Below are 14,133 nucleotides of genomic sequence, written 5' to 3'. Positions count from 1 at the left end.
ACATATCAATATGAAAATAAACAACATAAATAACGAACAAGGCTATGGAGTAGTATGATCTAAAAGGAAGCTTGATTGTGAGGATGCACATGGTCATAGTTCTGAGAAATGTGTTGTGATGCTGAGGGCTGCTCGAGGTGAAGAGCCACGACATGACTGGCTTTGTCGCCATATTCGTAGTGTTCCTCTTGACTTCAGTATAATTGTATCTGCCTTTTCTATGTAGTGAAAATCTATTTCAGTTTGGAGGTATTCAGTGTTTGCATAGGTCCAAAATAGCTTTTATATATATATACAGGACTGTCTCAGAAAATTAGAATATTGTGATAAAGTTCTTTATTTTCTGTAATGCAATTAAAAAAACAAAAATGTCATACATTCTGGATTCATTACAAATCAACTGAAATATTGCAAGCCTTTTATTATTTTAATATTGCTGATTATGGCATACAGCTTAAGAAAACTCAAAAATCCTATCTCAAAAAATTAGAATAGTTCCTCAGACCAAGTAAAAAAAAAAGATTTATAACAGCAAAACACAATCAAACATTTGAAAATGTCCATTAATGCACTCAGTACTTGGTTGGGAATCCTTTTGCACAGATTACTGCATCAATGCGGCGTGGCATGGAGGCAATCAGCCTGTGGCATTGCTGAGGTGTTATGGATGCCCAGGATGCTTCAATAGCGGCCTTTAGCTCATTAGCATTGTTGGGTCTGGTGTCTTTCAGCTTCTTCTTCACAATACCCCACATATTCTCTATGGGGTTCAGGTCAGGGGAATTTGCAGGCCAATCGAGGACAGTAATGCCATGGTCAGTACACCAGTTACTGGTGGTTTTGGCACTGTGGGCAGGTGCCAGATCATGCTGGAAAATGAATTCCTCATCTCCATNATCGGCCATTTTAGTTCTGATCCTCCAGCGGGATTCACCGGCAATCGACATTTTTGGTATCTCATCGGCGTGGCAACATATCCGGCGTCGCGCTTTACCCTTTTTTTACGCGCCGATATCAGGCTTTTAATGCATACAGTTAGACATATGAAGTGTGTGGCGTTCGACCTTCCGGGTTTCTTTGGTAAAATCAAATCCATTCCTCCCCGCTCGATTCGGAGTTCTAGCTACACAGTCCACACAACTCTAAGGACGACGTATGCAGAGAGGGAGAGGAGTGTCCGATCTTCCGTCTTCCACAAGGACTCCGCGAGAGAGTCGGACCACTTACCAGTCCTTCGAGAAGATACGCGAGGCGGGAGAAAGACACGCGACAGGTTTCGAAGCGTTTTGTCGGGAAAAGGAACGGACACCTGGTCGTGGCTGTTGTTTCCACCCAGCCGTTTGGTGGTTTCCACTTCATTTTTTCGAAGACATTATTACAGGAGGGTCACAGAAAGTTTGGTAATACTAACGTAGCTCAGTCCAATTTTCCTCATCTTGTATCACATAATTTTTTTTTGTAACTTTTGTCGGACTGCACACAAAATGAGACGACCGAAAACACGATACGTGTTGGGTTTAATGCATGGCCCTTATTATTTACAATTTTACATACGATAAATAGTACGATTGACAAAACCAAGTCCGCTTCGCCGTCTCGGTAGTCTTCGTGCGGTCCCCGACTGCGCGCGAGAGTTCGGGGTGCCCGTACACCCTTACGCCGTTGCGATGGCGCCCGTCCTCGGTCCCCCGGCTGGGGGCTTATGCCATTCTGACGCTTAAGAGATGGTAATGTTGAACAATCATTGTCTTTGTCGGAAATTCTGCCAATGACCATTCCGTGCTTTTTGTACTAGGTCGTACCAAGATGAATAATATACAATCTTCACATTTCGTCCATCGAGTGGCTGTCCGGGCACCATTACGCGAGTCTATAGTATCGTAGTTGGTCCGTTCCCGCACAGCCGGGGGCTGCGTTTCGCTTCCCGGCTTGGTTGCGGGGGAATCGCACTTATTACTCGTATTGGTGCCGGACTTCACTCGATAACGAAAATTTTTGCCGATGGTTTTCGACACCGTATACTTTCTTGGTGTATGTTGCGATGTAATTACTCAAAGATAACCCTTTATTCCTACGTTTTATTTTTTCAGGGAGGCAAGGAAGACGTGTTTTGGTATCCGTTCCACCCAACCGGATACGTTGTTGTGTTGTCGTCTCGCTTGTATAAGTCTCGTCTCTCGCTAGGTAATAAATCCGAAATAAATTGTGTACACATTCCAACGACAAATACACGTCGGTCGACGTTTTGCAGGTCGTAGTCTCTGTCCGAAATGCACCAGTTGCATATCCACTGCCAAACAGAGCTCCGTAACGACCGCCCGCTCTTTCCGAGGGTGAAAGGGCCGGGCGGCTCTATCCGAAGTTCATCGGACCTCTCTCGAAGCGTGCGCCCGGTGGTTGCAGTATGTAAGGACGAAACAGAGTTCTTGCGGCGTAGTCTTTTCGAACTTTCACCCATGCCAAAGGGTCACCAGATTGGACCGAGAGTGCAATTCGAGCCCGTACCCCTCAAATCCACGAGAAAGACCTCTATCCGTTCGCCGGTTAGGGTGAGGGTTATGATATCTTCTGGGGGGCTCCAGCTCAATTCGAATGTACAAGGTAAATCCGAACATTGCAACCAAAGCATGTGTTGCTTCTTTTTTATATAGTGTTTTGCTGTTCAGTTTAGTTCCGTTTAGACTACCCTTATCCGCAAAACGCCTGGGAGAAAACTATGTCAACTTTTGTAGAAGGACCGACTTTAACTCTATGGGCTCTATGGCCGATCCGCGCCCCCCACCTTTAAGCGGCGGGCTCCAGCAGGAAAAGCTGGAGGCTGGAAAAGAGTGAGACAGGTAGCGCGCAAAAGTAAAAGTGGAACCGAGAGTGGTACGAGAGACAGAACGAGAGCAAGACAGACAGACATTACGAGAGCGAGACAGTTTGTCCCCGTACCACTGGATGAAAACCACTGCTGTAGATCACTGCCGGTACGTGCGCTGGGAGCGCACCGTTAAAGTTTGAAAGTTGAAAAGTTTGTGTGTCTGAAACGCTATGTGATACAGTACAGTTTACACAGCACAGTACATGTTCTGTAGCTACTATTGCACTAAATGGTAACACTTGAATACGTTATGCAAATATGCAACTTGTTTGTTGAAATGTTAATAAATGGGAGCTTCCTCAAACAGCCATCTCTTTCCCGACAATCCCCTCTGTGCACGAACCCTTACATATGGTAATTAAACATTAAAACACCTGCGGCTTATAGTCCAGTGCGGCTTATATATGTACACATCATTCAATTTAGCTGCTGCGGCTTATATTCAGGTTCGCCTTTTAGTCCGAAAATTACGGTAATTATTGAAAAAATTGCTACAATTTTAGAGGTCGCATCATAGGGATGTAAAAAAAAAAAAAAGGGGAAATGTAGTTACTTACTATTTTACTGTTTATATCTTACAAAACTCAAGTCTCTCTTCAAGTCATATAAATACAGAGGCCTGGATTTCTGCAGGTCTTTAAAAAATGTCTGGGGTCATTAATTTGTTATAACATTTGAATATCAAAATACACATTTATGATATCCAAGTTTTAAAGTAAGCCTTTTATTTGGTTTGTCTTAAGATATAATCTGCACACTTTTGTATACTTACTCCTGCAGCTAATGTTAGAACATATGATGTACAACTCACATTTATAGAATGTAGCAATAGGATAACAAATACTACTTGAGCATATCATGAACTTTTAAAGCTCACTTACTTTTTACCACTAGAGGGCAGAAACTGTCCTTTTTCATTTAATTTAATATAATTTAAGCATAATCGCATAGAATACCCTATGTTTAACATTTCAGCATGTTACATGAGTTTACATTATTTCAAATAAAATACAATATGAGAATACAAAAGAAAAGAGGGAAAAAAAAGCAGTAGATATAAAAAGGTAGAAGGGTAATGTTATGAAGAATTGATTTGCACATTGTCTCCACTAACCTGTGTGAGGAGTCCTTGCTGGGCGTTGTTCTGAGCGGTGCTGGAGAGGAAGGCGACCATCTCCCCCAGAGTCTCCCCCTTCAGCAGGGTGTGGAGGAGAACGAACCCCCCCTCTTTGGCTCCAGAAGCCAGATTTGCCACCAGCACTCCAGGGTCCGTCCTCAAGGGGCCCCAGGCGTGGTTACACACCACGAGGTCTGCTACTGCGCCTCCAGGGGCCGGGCCTGTCATGGGGTCCCACTGAGCTGAGGCCACTGCCATCTCCTCCAGAGTGGCCTGGTGGGGGGTCATGAGGTCAAGTTGGGGCGCTGTAGCAGTGTAGTCCACCCGCAGCATGGGCTGGATGTGGAGCAGCGATAGAATGCGAGAGAAGAGCTGCCCGTCACTGGAGAGAGCCTGAGAGGGGTCAGGAGGTGAAGAGGGTTAATACTAGATCTTTAGAGACTATCATCCTGTGTCCACATGGTGTCTTTTCTGAGAGACAGCATCTTTTTTTAAATGGTTTCTTATTAGGAGAGAGTACATAAGTCTTTTTTCTAAGCGCACCAACATTTTTATGTGCCCGGTTTGATCACTTCTATTGGTTCAAAAAAGCCGCGGGTGAAGTCGTAGAAATCGTGGGAGAAGCCTGATTTTATGTCTTTCAGGCCGAAACTATCATAACAAAGACCCAAAAATGTTTTATAGGCTTAATTTAACCAGGAGATCACATTATTGCAAATCTGCTGTAAGCTAGCTAGCTAACGTAGTTATTTCAGATATACTGACAGAACATTAGAATAATGAACCAGACTAACTCTGCGACAGTGACAGACAACTTTATAGTCCTGAACTGCAGCAAGTGCTCCGAATCCATCTGTGTGCGTCACTTTTTACTGTCCCCTGGTTTCCGTTGTGTTTTGAGCTCCTTGCAGCGTTTTGTATTTGCAGCGTTTCGATTATGCAGTGCTTTTGGTAAACACTGCAAATGGAAGTGTTTAGGGCCGTTGAAGTGCCTTTCCACCTGTCGGCCACCCTACTCTCCCCGAGCCCCCTGCCTGCACCTTTCTGACAAAAATACGCTCTGTGGACACAGGGCCTAAATCATAATTCATCCATTCTGAATCTACATGACTTTTGTTTTCTGTCAGTTTTTAATCTGTTACACAGTCTTACCTCCAGGACTTTGATCTTGCCAGGCATGCAGTTCTCCAGGGTAGTGTCCAGGCAGTGTCTGAGGGGGGGGTTGTCCAGGAGGCCCTGCAGCAGCTCGTCCTGCAGCAGGCACCCCCGGTGCTTTTCCACAGTCTGCTGCAGTTCAGAATGAAGGTTTCCGTTTAGCTCCAAGCCGCAGAGCAGGGTCAGCAGCCGCAGCAGGCCCGGCTCAGAGGGCTCCGGGCTGGGGAGAGGGCCCTCTGACTCCCCCTGCAGGCCGGGGATGGACAGCTTCACACCATGGGGGGCCAACTTTCGCTGCAGTCTTTGTATTAGACCTGGATGCAAAGAGCGGGGAAAAAGTCTTAGGAAATGATGTGGGAGATGATACAAAAAAAGGAAACAGGTTGAACAAAATAAATAAAACCAACAACTTACAGTTTAATAAGGCCATATGTTTTCTATAAGTTTGAGGATTAGGTCTGCTGTTGTGTAATGTAAACTTCAAGCTGTCATAGCAAATAAAAATGTCAAGAAAATAGTAAGTACCGTAGTAGTCATTTCCACGCAAACTCTTCCCACCTATGCATTCATTTGTTCCAACTCTCCAACTTGATCAATCTTTTATAAAAACCTAATTGGAGTTTGGGAAGAAAAACTTGGTTCCAATTTTTGAGAATTTTGGTTCTGACTATTGGTTCATAAATATACATAAGGCACTCGATGGATGACGCTGCACAAAGTGATATATTCCGTTTTTGTCGTTGTGTCAGCACCATGAGAAGATTGGTTGCAAAGGTAGGAGGCCGTGATCCACGGACTGTTCTTTAGCGAAGCAACAGATGGCACCTATTAAAACTAACTTGTGAATCATTTAATGAATGAAAAGATTACTTTTTAATTATCGTAGTTAATAACATTAACTGTATGCAATTAGTTGATATCCTATGAATATAAAAATACATATCTATTGTGAATTTGAAAATTAATTGTGTAAAGGGTTTTAAAAATATTTTTTCTTTCTGTGAAATAAGCATATGACACACTAAAACAGTGTTTCTCAAAGTGGGGGGCGCGCCCACTCAAACCTTTTGGTGACGAACTATGTAAACAATTATTTCCGAGGCACACGTTTATATGATCATTATAGTTATAACAACGTAAGAGAATAAATGAAAAACAGGTGTGAAATACTATATGACAGTAAAACAAGAAGTTTGAAAGGGGAGTGATTTGTAAAATATCCATAAAGAAAAAGTAAATCTGTTTACAGTTCTGTTTCATATGGGTGTTGAGAGAGGTATCCATAGATCTCTTCATTTTGCTCTCAAAGTGCACCAGATTGATGCTTTCAACTTATATAAAAAATTAAAAAGTCGTCCCGGGGGAGCTTGCCCCCGGACCCCCCTATGTGAGGTCCACTCCCCACTTATAAATATAGCACTTTACCCCTGCTTACCCCTATATGCCGTGAGCTGATTATTGAGCCTTCATTGTAACAGTCGTGGGTAAACTGTGTATATGCGTGGGGATTGTTGCAGTAGAAAATTCCACTGTAGCGCCCGGTACATTAATGGGAAACCCTAAATGTTTGAGCACCCTCTATGAAACGTCAAGCTACCCCACAGCACCCCCAAATAAATCTCTGGCGCCGCCACTGAGCCTGCAACCCCGTTTTGAAGAAATGTGCTGTGCCAGACAGGCTCATTGCAGCCACTAATGATAGGACACACTTTTTTGCCAAATATCAGCATTTTCTTTCTTTTCATTTTGTTGCACAGATTTGTTCTAGCAAAGGGATTGCACAATTGTATTATGTATTTTTTTTTTGAGCACACAGACTTATTGAGCATTGTTTTATTATCACTGTTCTAGCAAAGGGATTTTTTTTTTTTTGTTGCTCACGTTCATATTGATGTATTTTAAGAAATGTTACATTGGCCCATTACGTGACTATTTGTGTTAGGGGGGCCCAACTTTTTCCCCCCGCCTGACAGAAAAAGTTTGAGAACCACTGCACTAAAATAATAGAAATTAGGAAAATGTATGGTTCCCATTCCTATAAGTTATGTTGTCTTGATTATTGTGAGGTCATCATAACAAAGAAGTGTGAAGCGATGTCAACTTTGCATTGCCTCACATAAGAAATAGCAACATTCATAAAGCCTTCCTGGCAGGTGTCTGTACCTTTACAGAGCCTCAGCTGCTCTGCAACCTTCCCATTGGACGTCAGGCACTCTGTGTCCACGTAGGGAACAAACACAAACTCCTCCAGGGTGGGGGGGCTCTGCTGCTGCTGTCGGCGGGGGGCCACAGTGGCGTGCAGACCGCTGATCTGGACTCCACCGGCAACAATGTGGTCAAGGCAACGGTTTACATGGACATCGGCAGCTACGGGAATGAAAGAGATAATTAGTTCAAGACCTATAGAAGGTTAGCACGTTAGCTCAGTTCCAACATTTTAAATATCTGGACACAAAAGAGAGGAATTTATATTTCTAAATGGCATAGGGATCTTTCTATATAGGTTATCTGTTTGTATCTACAGTTTAACCTCTAAACACCACTTGTTTACATAATTTGGACATGATAGAAACCATTTTTTCATTAAAGTGAAACCACACCTTGTTTTCCCTCAGCGTCGTCGCAGACCTTCTCCAGATGCAGAGATGGGTCGATGCACACGGAGCGGATCCTGGTGGGCAGACGCAGACTGCGCCCTGACAGCCCCACCACCATCATCTGCAGCATGGTGTCCAGAAAGGTCACCCAGTTTCCGGACCACTGCAGCTTCCCACTGTCTCCTGGAGGCAGCCAATCACATTACGGTAGCCAATCAGCACAAACAATATAGAACACCAGAGTGTTGGGTTGATAAATGAAAAACAGACACACACCTGCATTGTTGGATTCTAAGATTCCTTGGAAGGTCTTTCCGTAGTCGTATCCGCGCAGTCGCAGCTCTTTGTAGATGTCATGTGCGGTCAGCTTCATTTTGGAGTCACCGGCGATGTAGGCCGCTTGGTTTTTTATCTGACTGTGGAATGAGTCAAGGGCTGCATCCTCCAAGATGCTCACCTTACCTGAAAATCACAAGGGATAAAGAGCAGAAGGAAGGCAGAGGTTACTGGTGAGACTGCATTTTGAAAATAAAAAGGGGGGCAACAAAAGGATCATTTTCTAGGATTATTGCAGTTTATACACAGAAGCAGACCCTGATGCCTAGGTCGACCTCTTGTTATGGATCATCTCTACAAGGGACTGACGTTGATTATCATTGTCACTGGAACTGCTGGTTGAGACTTACACATCGCTGCATAAACCCCCATTACTTCCATTTTGTCCCATTGACACATCAAATAGTGATCAAAGAGGATAGGAGTCATACCTGATAGAGGCATATGAATACTATGTGGTGAACTCATTATAATGCAGGCCTAAACAAAGAACCATATAAAGTAAAAAATGTAATTCAAATAAAATTGGATCATAAAACGTATGACGGACATCCTTATGTGGAAGTAGTCCTAAACCTACATCTATAAGTAAGACAGATATTGTCTAGGATTTGGAGGCATCAAAGACACACATGCGCCGATTATTGGACTCAAACCCGGGTCCACTTTATTGGGGAATGAGCCACTGTACATGAGCCGCCATTTCTACCAGGTGAACTATTCAGCCTCTCAGTGACACAACATTTGATGTTGAAAACACGACATAGACCAGAAGTGAAGTTGAATAAAACCCACATTTCTAAATCAAACATTCAAATTGAAAGAAGTCTGGTCTGTCCAGAAACCCTCCTGTGTGTTTGCACTGTCAAACAATGCAGGTTGAGAATCTACGTACCACTGACAGCCAGGTTTCCATTCTCTGAAACCTCAAACTTGTTTGTGGAAGGCATGAGGTGCACCTTCAGCTGGACCGAGCCTGTGATGAACAGAAAGGTGAGGAGAGAAAAGAGACATTACAGGTTCATCATTACATCCTAATCAAACACCCCCCTCAATGCTCACACCCCCTGCTGTGCTCTCACCGCTCTTTGGCAGGATGGTGGCCCTGTGGATGGTGATGTCCTCAAAGGTTACAGGGGTGCTCTCCATGACAGCGCCTAGGCTTCTCATCAAGGTACGCCAAGCCAGCACCAGGTAGCCCGTGGCCGGGTAGAGGACACGCCCATCGATGCAGTGACCAAGCATGTAGTAGTCTGGAGACTCTGGGTTGATGTCTATTTTTGGCCAAAGAAGGGTTTAAAATCTAAATTTAATTCTAAAGCACCTTTTCTTAATATTAATATGACAAAAGAAAGCAGAACTAGTTTTTGACCCAGATGATAATTTCTTACCGATATTATAGACAACGGCAGAGTTGGATCCTCCTGAGCCTGAGGAGAAATCCTCGGCCTTGGGAACGTCCCAGGTCTGGGAGTGGTCCCACTGCAGCAGGGGCGAGATCAGAGGGGTTCCCACCGGCACAGGGTACTTCACCGCCGGGCAGAGGCTGTTACTGTCCACGTTGAGGCTGAAGAGGAGCATTAAAAGATTCAATATTAGCAATCGGAAACTGCTTCCAGGAACAAAGAGAAGCAAATGGACCTCAAATTGTTGTTTTTTTATGACTAAACAAGATAGTAGTAAGTTAGGTAAGGTTGCAAGATTTATGCCTTTTTTGTTTTAAGCCTTTTCTCAAATCTTTGTGTCTTATAATGTTATCTATGCCAACTAATTGAAAAATAACTGTTAAACTTTGTAATTATATTTATATTTTCAGATTCCTTTTTGATTTCCTTGAAATGTTTGTATATTGTGTTGTTCTCATAGTATGTATTATCTACTTATGCCTTACGTATGCTCAATAAAGTCTTTATATTAAATGATAGGTAATTATCTAATAATACACACATTGACATTTGTATCTATATTTATATATATTTAACATAATTAAAATTATCCATATATATCAACACCTTTGCTATTCCTTACATGTTTAATTTCCTTTATTTATTATTTCTTGCTTTATGATCAACTCATCACCATGTGTTCGACTAAACATTGAAGTGAGGCGTTTACTGACCCGTTCATGTAGATTTTCCCAACGTTTGACAGGAAGAACTCCAGGTTGTTGGCGTGGCCTCTCTTCATCAACGGGAGGATGGAACATGTCTGCTTCAAGCTACGCTTCAGGATCGCCTGTGCAGAAAACGAGCAGGAAACATGTTAAGTTAATCAGAACAGTGGCAGTCTCTGTAGTGAATGAACTCTATAGGACTACAATTCCCAGGACACAAGGGTTCTGTGGTCTTGGTTGCGTACCTGCAGCAGAGCGTGAGGGGCTATCTCCACGGTCACAGCGTTCTCCGGCACCAGGCTGAGGCCCTCGTGGAAGAGCACGGGGCTCACCAGGTTGTTGACGTGGTAATCAGCCGAGCTGTACAGAGCCAGAGGAGAGTCCCAGTCTGCCTGAGGGATGCTGGTGCTCACCCAGCGGGGGGAGCGCAGCCGAGGCTCCTTGATCACCTTCACACAAGAAGACATTTCACATTACTTATCAAAAGAGTGCAGCAGCAATGAGTCCAACTATGTTATTAGATTCCTGAAATGAGGTATGTGGTTAACACAAGCTAAAAGGGATTTTCTAGTTTTGTTCCACAACATAAAATACATCAATAAATACCCCACTGGTGAATGTCTGCAGCTTTTACGCATCTTAAAAAAGGTGTTTACTAACAAGAAACTATTTAACGTCATCACACCAAACGTTAGCTGCCTTTAGCTTAGTGGTGCTGATGTACTAGCTTTTTACTTCTGGCAATTGCTTTAATGCCTCAAAAAGGGTTTTGGTTAATATGTGGACATTATCCTGCTTAAGTATCATAAACGTTTTAACATATATTTTGTTTTCCGCAATATTCCAAAATCCAAAGGAACAATCCCATTGGCTTTTTGTCAAGGAAGCCCTTGTGTTGCCTACTTCCGGGTTGGCCTAGAGAAATACGACATCACTTCACTACTACTATTATTTTGACTACCGTACTTTTCGGACTATAAGCCGCGCCTTTTTCCCCATTTTTCGACGCTGCGGCTTATATAACGGTGCGGCTAATCTATGGATTTGTACAGCTCACGGCCACCACCTTTAACTCTATGGGCTCTATGGCCGGTCCGCGGACCCCCAACTTTAAGCGGCGGGTTCCAGCAGGAAAAGCTGGAGGCCGGAAAAGAGGCCGGAAAAGGGTGAGACAGGTAGCGCGCAAAAGTAAAAGTGGAACCGAGAGTGGTACGAGAGACAGAACGAGAGCAAGACAGACAGACATTACGAGAGCGAGACAGTTTGTCCCCGTACCACTGGTTGAAAACCGCTGCTGTAGATCACTGCCGGTACGTGCGCTGGGAGCGCACCGTTTAAGTTTGAAAGTTAAAAAGTTTGTGTGTCTGAAACGCTATGTGATACAGTACAGTTTACACAGCACAGTACATGTTCTGTAGCTACTATTGCACTAAATGCTAACACTTGAATACGTTATGCAAATATGCAACTTGTTTGTTGAAATGTTAATAAATGGGAGCTTCCTCAAACAGCCATCTCTTTCCCGACAATCCCCTCTGTGCACGAACCCTTACATATGGTAATTAAACATTAAAACACCTGCGGCTTATAGTCCAGTGCGGCTTATATATGTACACATCATTCAATTTAGCTGCTGCGGCTTATATTCAGGTGCGCCTTATAGTCCGAAAATTACGGTATATGCATGCTTTTTGACACATATTTGAATTTAAGAGATAACATTCTGACATGCCAAGAATCCAAAAAAAGAAAGGTTCTAAATTAAAGCAACCAACACGTTCATCACGCTGTCTTTGCATGACGATAATAAACTCTTAATGAGAATGTCGAAGCAGAGCTGCACTGTTGCTCACTGTTGGAATGCAGCAGAGCTACGTACCTTCTTCAGAGCAGCCAGCAGGGTGGGGGCGATGGAGGCCATGTAGTAGGAGTGGAAGGCGACACCAGCGCTGCGCACCTCCTTTGCAAACACTCCCTGCTCTTTCAGCTCGGAAACAAACGCAGTGATGGCTGCCTGATGGAACACACACAACACACCTGTCAATACACAACATCCTGCACCTGGGAAACACTAGATGAGTGAAAAGCAGTCTTTCATTAGAAAATACATTCTATTGTTCTTCTAAACCTGACATTGTTTTAACAAAGTCCAAAGCATTGTTTTCTGTGTAGTTATGTTATAGCTGTTGACAAATTACTGTATTCTTCTTCTCCTTTTTCAAAAACGGTTTGCATTTTCGAAGTAGTGTTTCTAAACTTAGTATTTAGCAGCAATAGCATTTTAAACCTAACGTTATTCTTTTGTACATAACGATAGAGGTACCAAGTCTTTGTTGAGCCTCTAGCGGTCACGAAAAGTTCATTGAAACGTAGTCACCTCGATTTTGTTTTGTTCAGTATAGTCAGACTGTGCATTACTCAGGTTCTCTGAGTGTTACCAGGTTCTGAAGGAATGTCTGACCTGAGGGCCGGAGATGGTGACGGTGTCCTCAGCATTGTGGCAGGCAGGGACCACTCCCTTAGGACACTGAGCTATACACTCCTGCCACGTTAATCCTGGAACAAAACACATACTAATGTAAAAGATGTGTACCATCTAATAAAAACAAATACTAAGTGTAATTCTTCAGAGCAGCCAACAGGGTGGGGGCGATGTACCAGTACCAAAAGGGCCATAACACAAGTTGTTAACATAAATCCAGTTTATCTTTGAATGCGCTGTTGCAACATCCGACAGACAGCAGGTCACATATTATCAATAAGAATGTAATTTGACTGAAAGATTTTTAAAATCCCGACACCTAGACTACGGCGATTTTCATTTCATGTAAGACATTGTGCATATTTCATGCAAGCATATTTTAAAATATGGAAAACAATCCCAGCTGTCTCTCACCGATGGCAGCCATGCCTCCTGGAGGAAGGTTGGCCTCCTTGATGCAGCGGCCCCTCCAATAGGCAGCCAGCAGGGCCTCAGTGTGGCTGAGGGAGCCGTCAGCGTAGCCACAGGCCAGCTCTCCTACAGAGTGACCCACGATCCCATCAGGCACAAGGCCCAGCTTAGTGAGCAGGTCGATCTGAGCTATCTGGAAAAGGCCACAAAACAAATGTGATTATTCCCATAGTTTCTGTATTTTCTGATTCACTACGGCGATACAATTAAACCTGCTTTTGCTCTATATCAGTTACATTATATGAAATAACTTATATCTAAATCAAAGTAAAACATATTTACATGAATTTCCTACCCTGTAGTCTATATCAAATGACATACATTTGCAAGAGTTCCCGCATTACACATGGCGTCTTTACTCTACCTGTATGGCAGCCAGGCCAACGAAGGCGTGAACGGTGTCTTCAAAAGTGGCCTCGTCTGCGTCCATGAGCAGGCTGGACACCACCAGGCCGGTCTCCTTCAGAGCCACGTCCGACTTCAGGATGGACTCTCTGAAGTCAGGCAGCTGCATGAGGCTGCGGCCCATCCCGGCCCACTGAGTCCCCATACCTGGGAATACATACACACACCTTAGCTCAGCAATATAGCATTTCCTTATAAAGACACTCACAATCAAAAGGCCATTAGAGACATTACATTGTTTCCAAAAAAGTACATATAACGGTTGATATGTTCTACACCAGTGGTTCCCAAACTTTTTCTGTCAGGCCCCCCCTTTGGAGAAAAACAAAAGTCGGGCCCCCCCAACACAAATAGTCAGGCTCAGTGGCGGCGCCAGAGATTTCTTTTTGGGGTGCTGTGGGGTAGCTTGACGTTTCATAGAATTGTCGAGCAGGACACACCACACCGCACTTTTGTTGAAAACCACGCACGCGCTCGCTCCCTCGTCTTTCGCGTGGCCATGGTCCTCTAGCAACGACAATCGAGACCACATCGCTCGTGCGATTTGCTAAGGTGCGCGTAAAAAGTTNTACAGGGTGTACTTTGAGGGTT

General features: G+C 43.7%; 1 protein-coding gene across 1 annotated transcript; it reads right to left on the bottom strand.

Moving 5' to 3' along the window:
- Positions 1–1,654: 1,654 nt before the first annotated feature.
- Positions 1,655–13,697, bottom strand: LOC104963494 (fatty acid synthase-like). Its single transcript, XM_010792092.1, has 15 exons — positions 13,502–13,697; positions 13,081–13,270; positions 12,646–12,740; positions 12,064–12,198; positions 10,430–10,633; positions 10,191–10,306; positions 9,463–9,638; positions 9,154–9,345; positions 8,967–9,047; positions 8,012–8,197; positions 7,739–7,918; positions 7,302–7,505; positions 5,136–5,452; positions 3,977–4,376; positions 1,655–1,710 (listed from the first exon to the last, which is right to left on the bottom strand). The coding sequence occupies exons 1-15, from the start codon at positions 13,685–13,687 to the stop codon at positions 1,655–1,657; spliced, it is 2,718 nt and encodes a 905-aa protein (XP_010790394.1). The 5' UTR covers positions 13,688–13,697.
- Positions 13,698–14,133: the final 436 nt, after the last annotated feature.

Source organism: Notothenia coriiceps, unplaced genomic scaffold (genome assembly GCF_000735185.1).
Source record: "Notothenia coriiceps isolate Sejong01 unplaced genomic scaffold, NC01 NC01_scaffold00036303, whole genome shotgun sequence".
Taxonomy (NCBI): Eukaryota; Metazoa; Chordata; class Actinopteri; order Perciformes; family Nototheniidae; genus Notothenia; species Notothenia coriiceps.
The sequence above is the reverse complement of the archived record's forward strand: the minus strand, read 5'-3'. Positions and strand labels throughout refer to the sequence as shown.

Coding starts and splice junctions, on each gene's coding strand:
- LOC104963494 (XM_010792092.1), bottom strand. CDS start 13,687: ATGGGGACTCAGTGGGCCGGGATGGGCCGCAGCCTCATGCAGCTGCCT. Junction 9,346..9,462: donor TGCCGTTGTCTATAATATCG/GTAAGAAATTAT, acceptor GGCCAAAAATAG/ACATCAACCCAGAGTCTCCA. Junction 5,453..7,301: donor GCAGCTGAGGCTCTGTAAAG/GTACAGACACCT, acceptor CTTTGCATCCAG/GTCTAATACAAAGACTGCAG.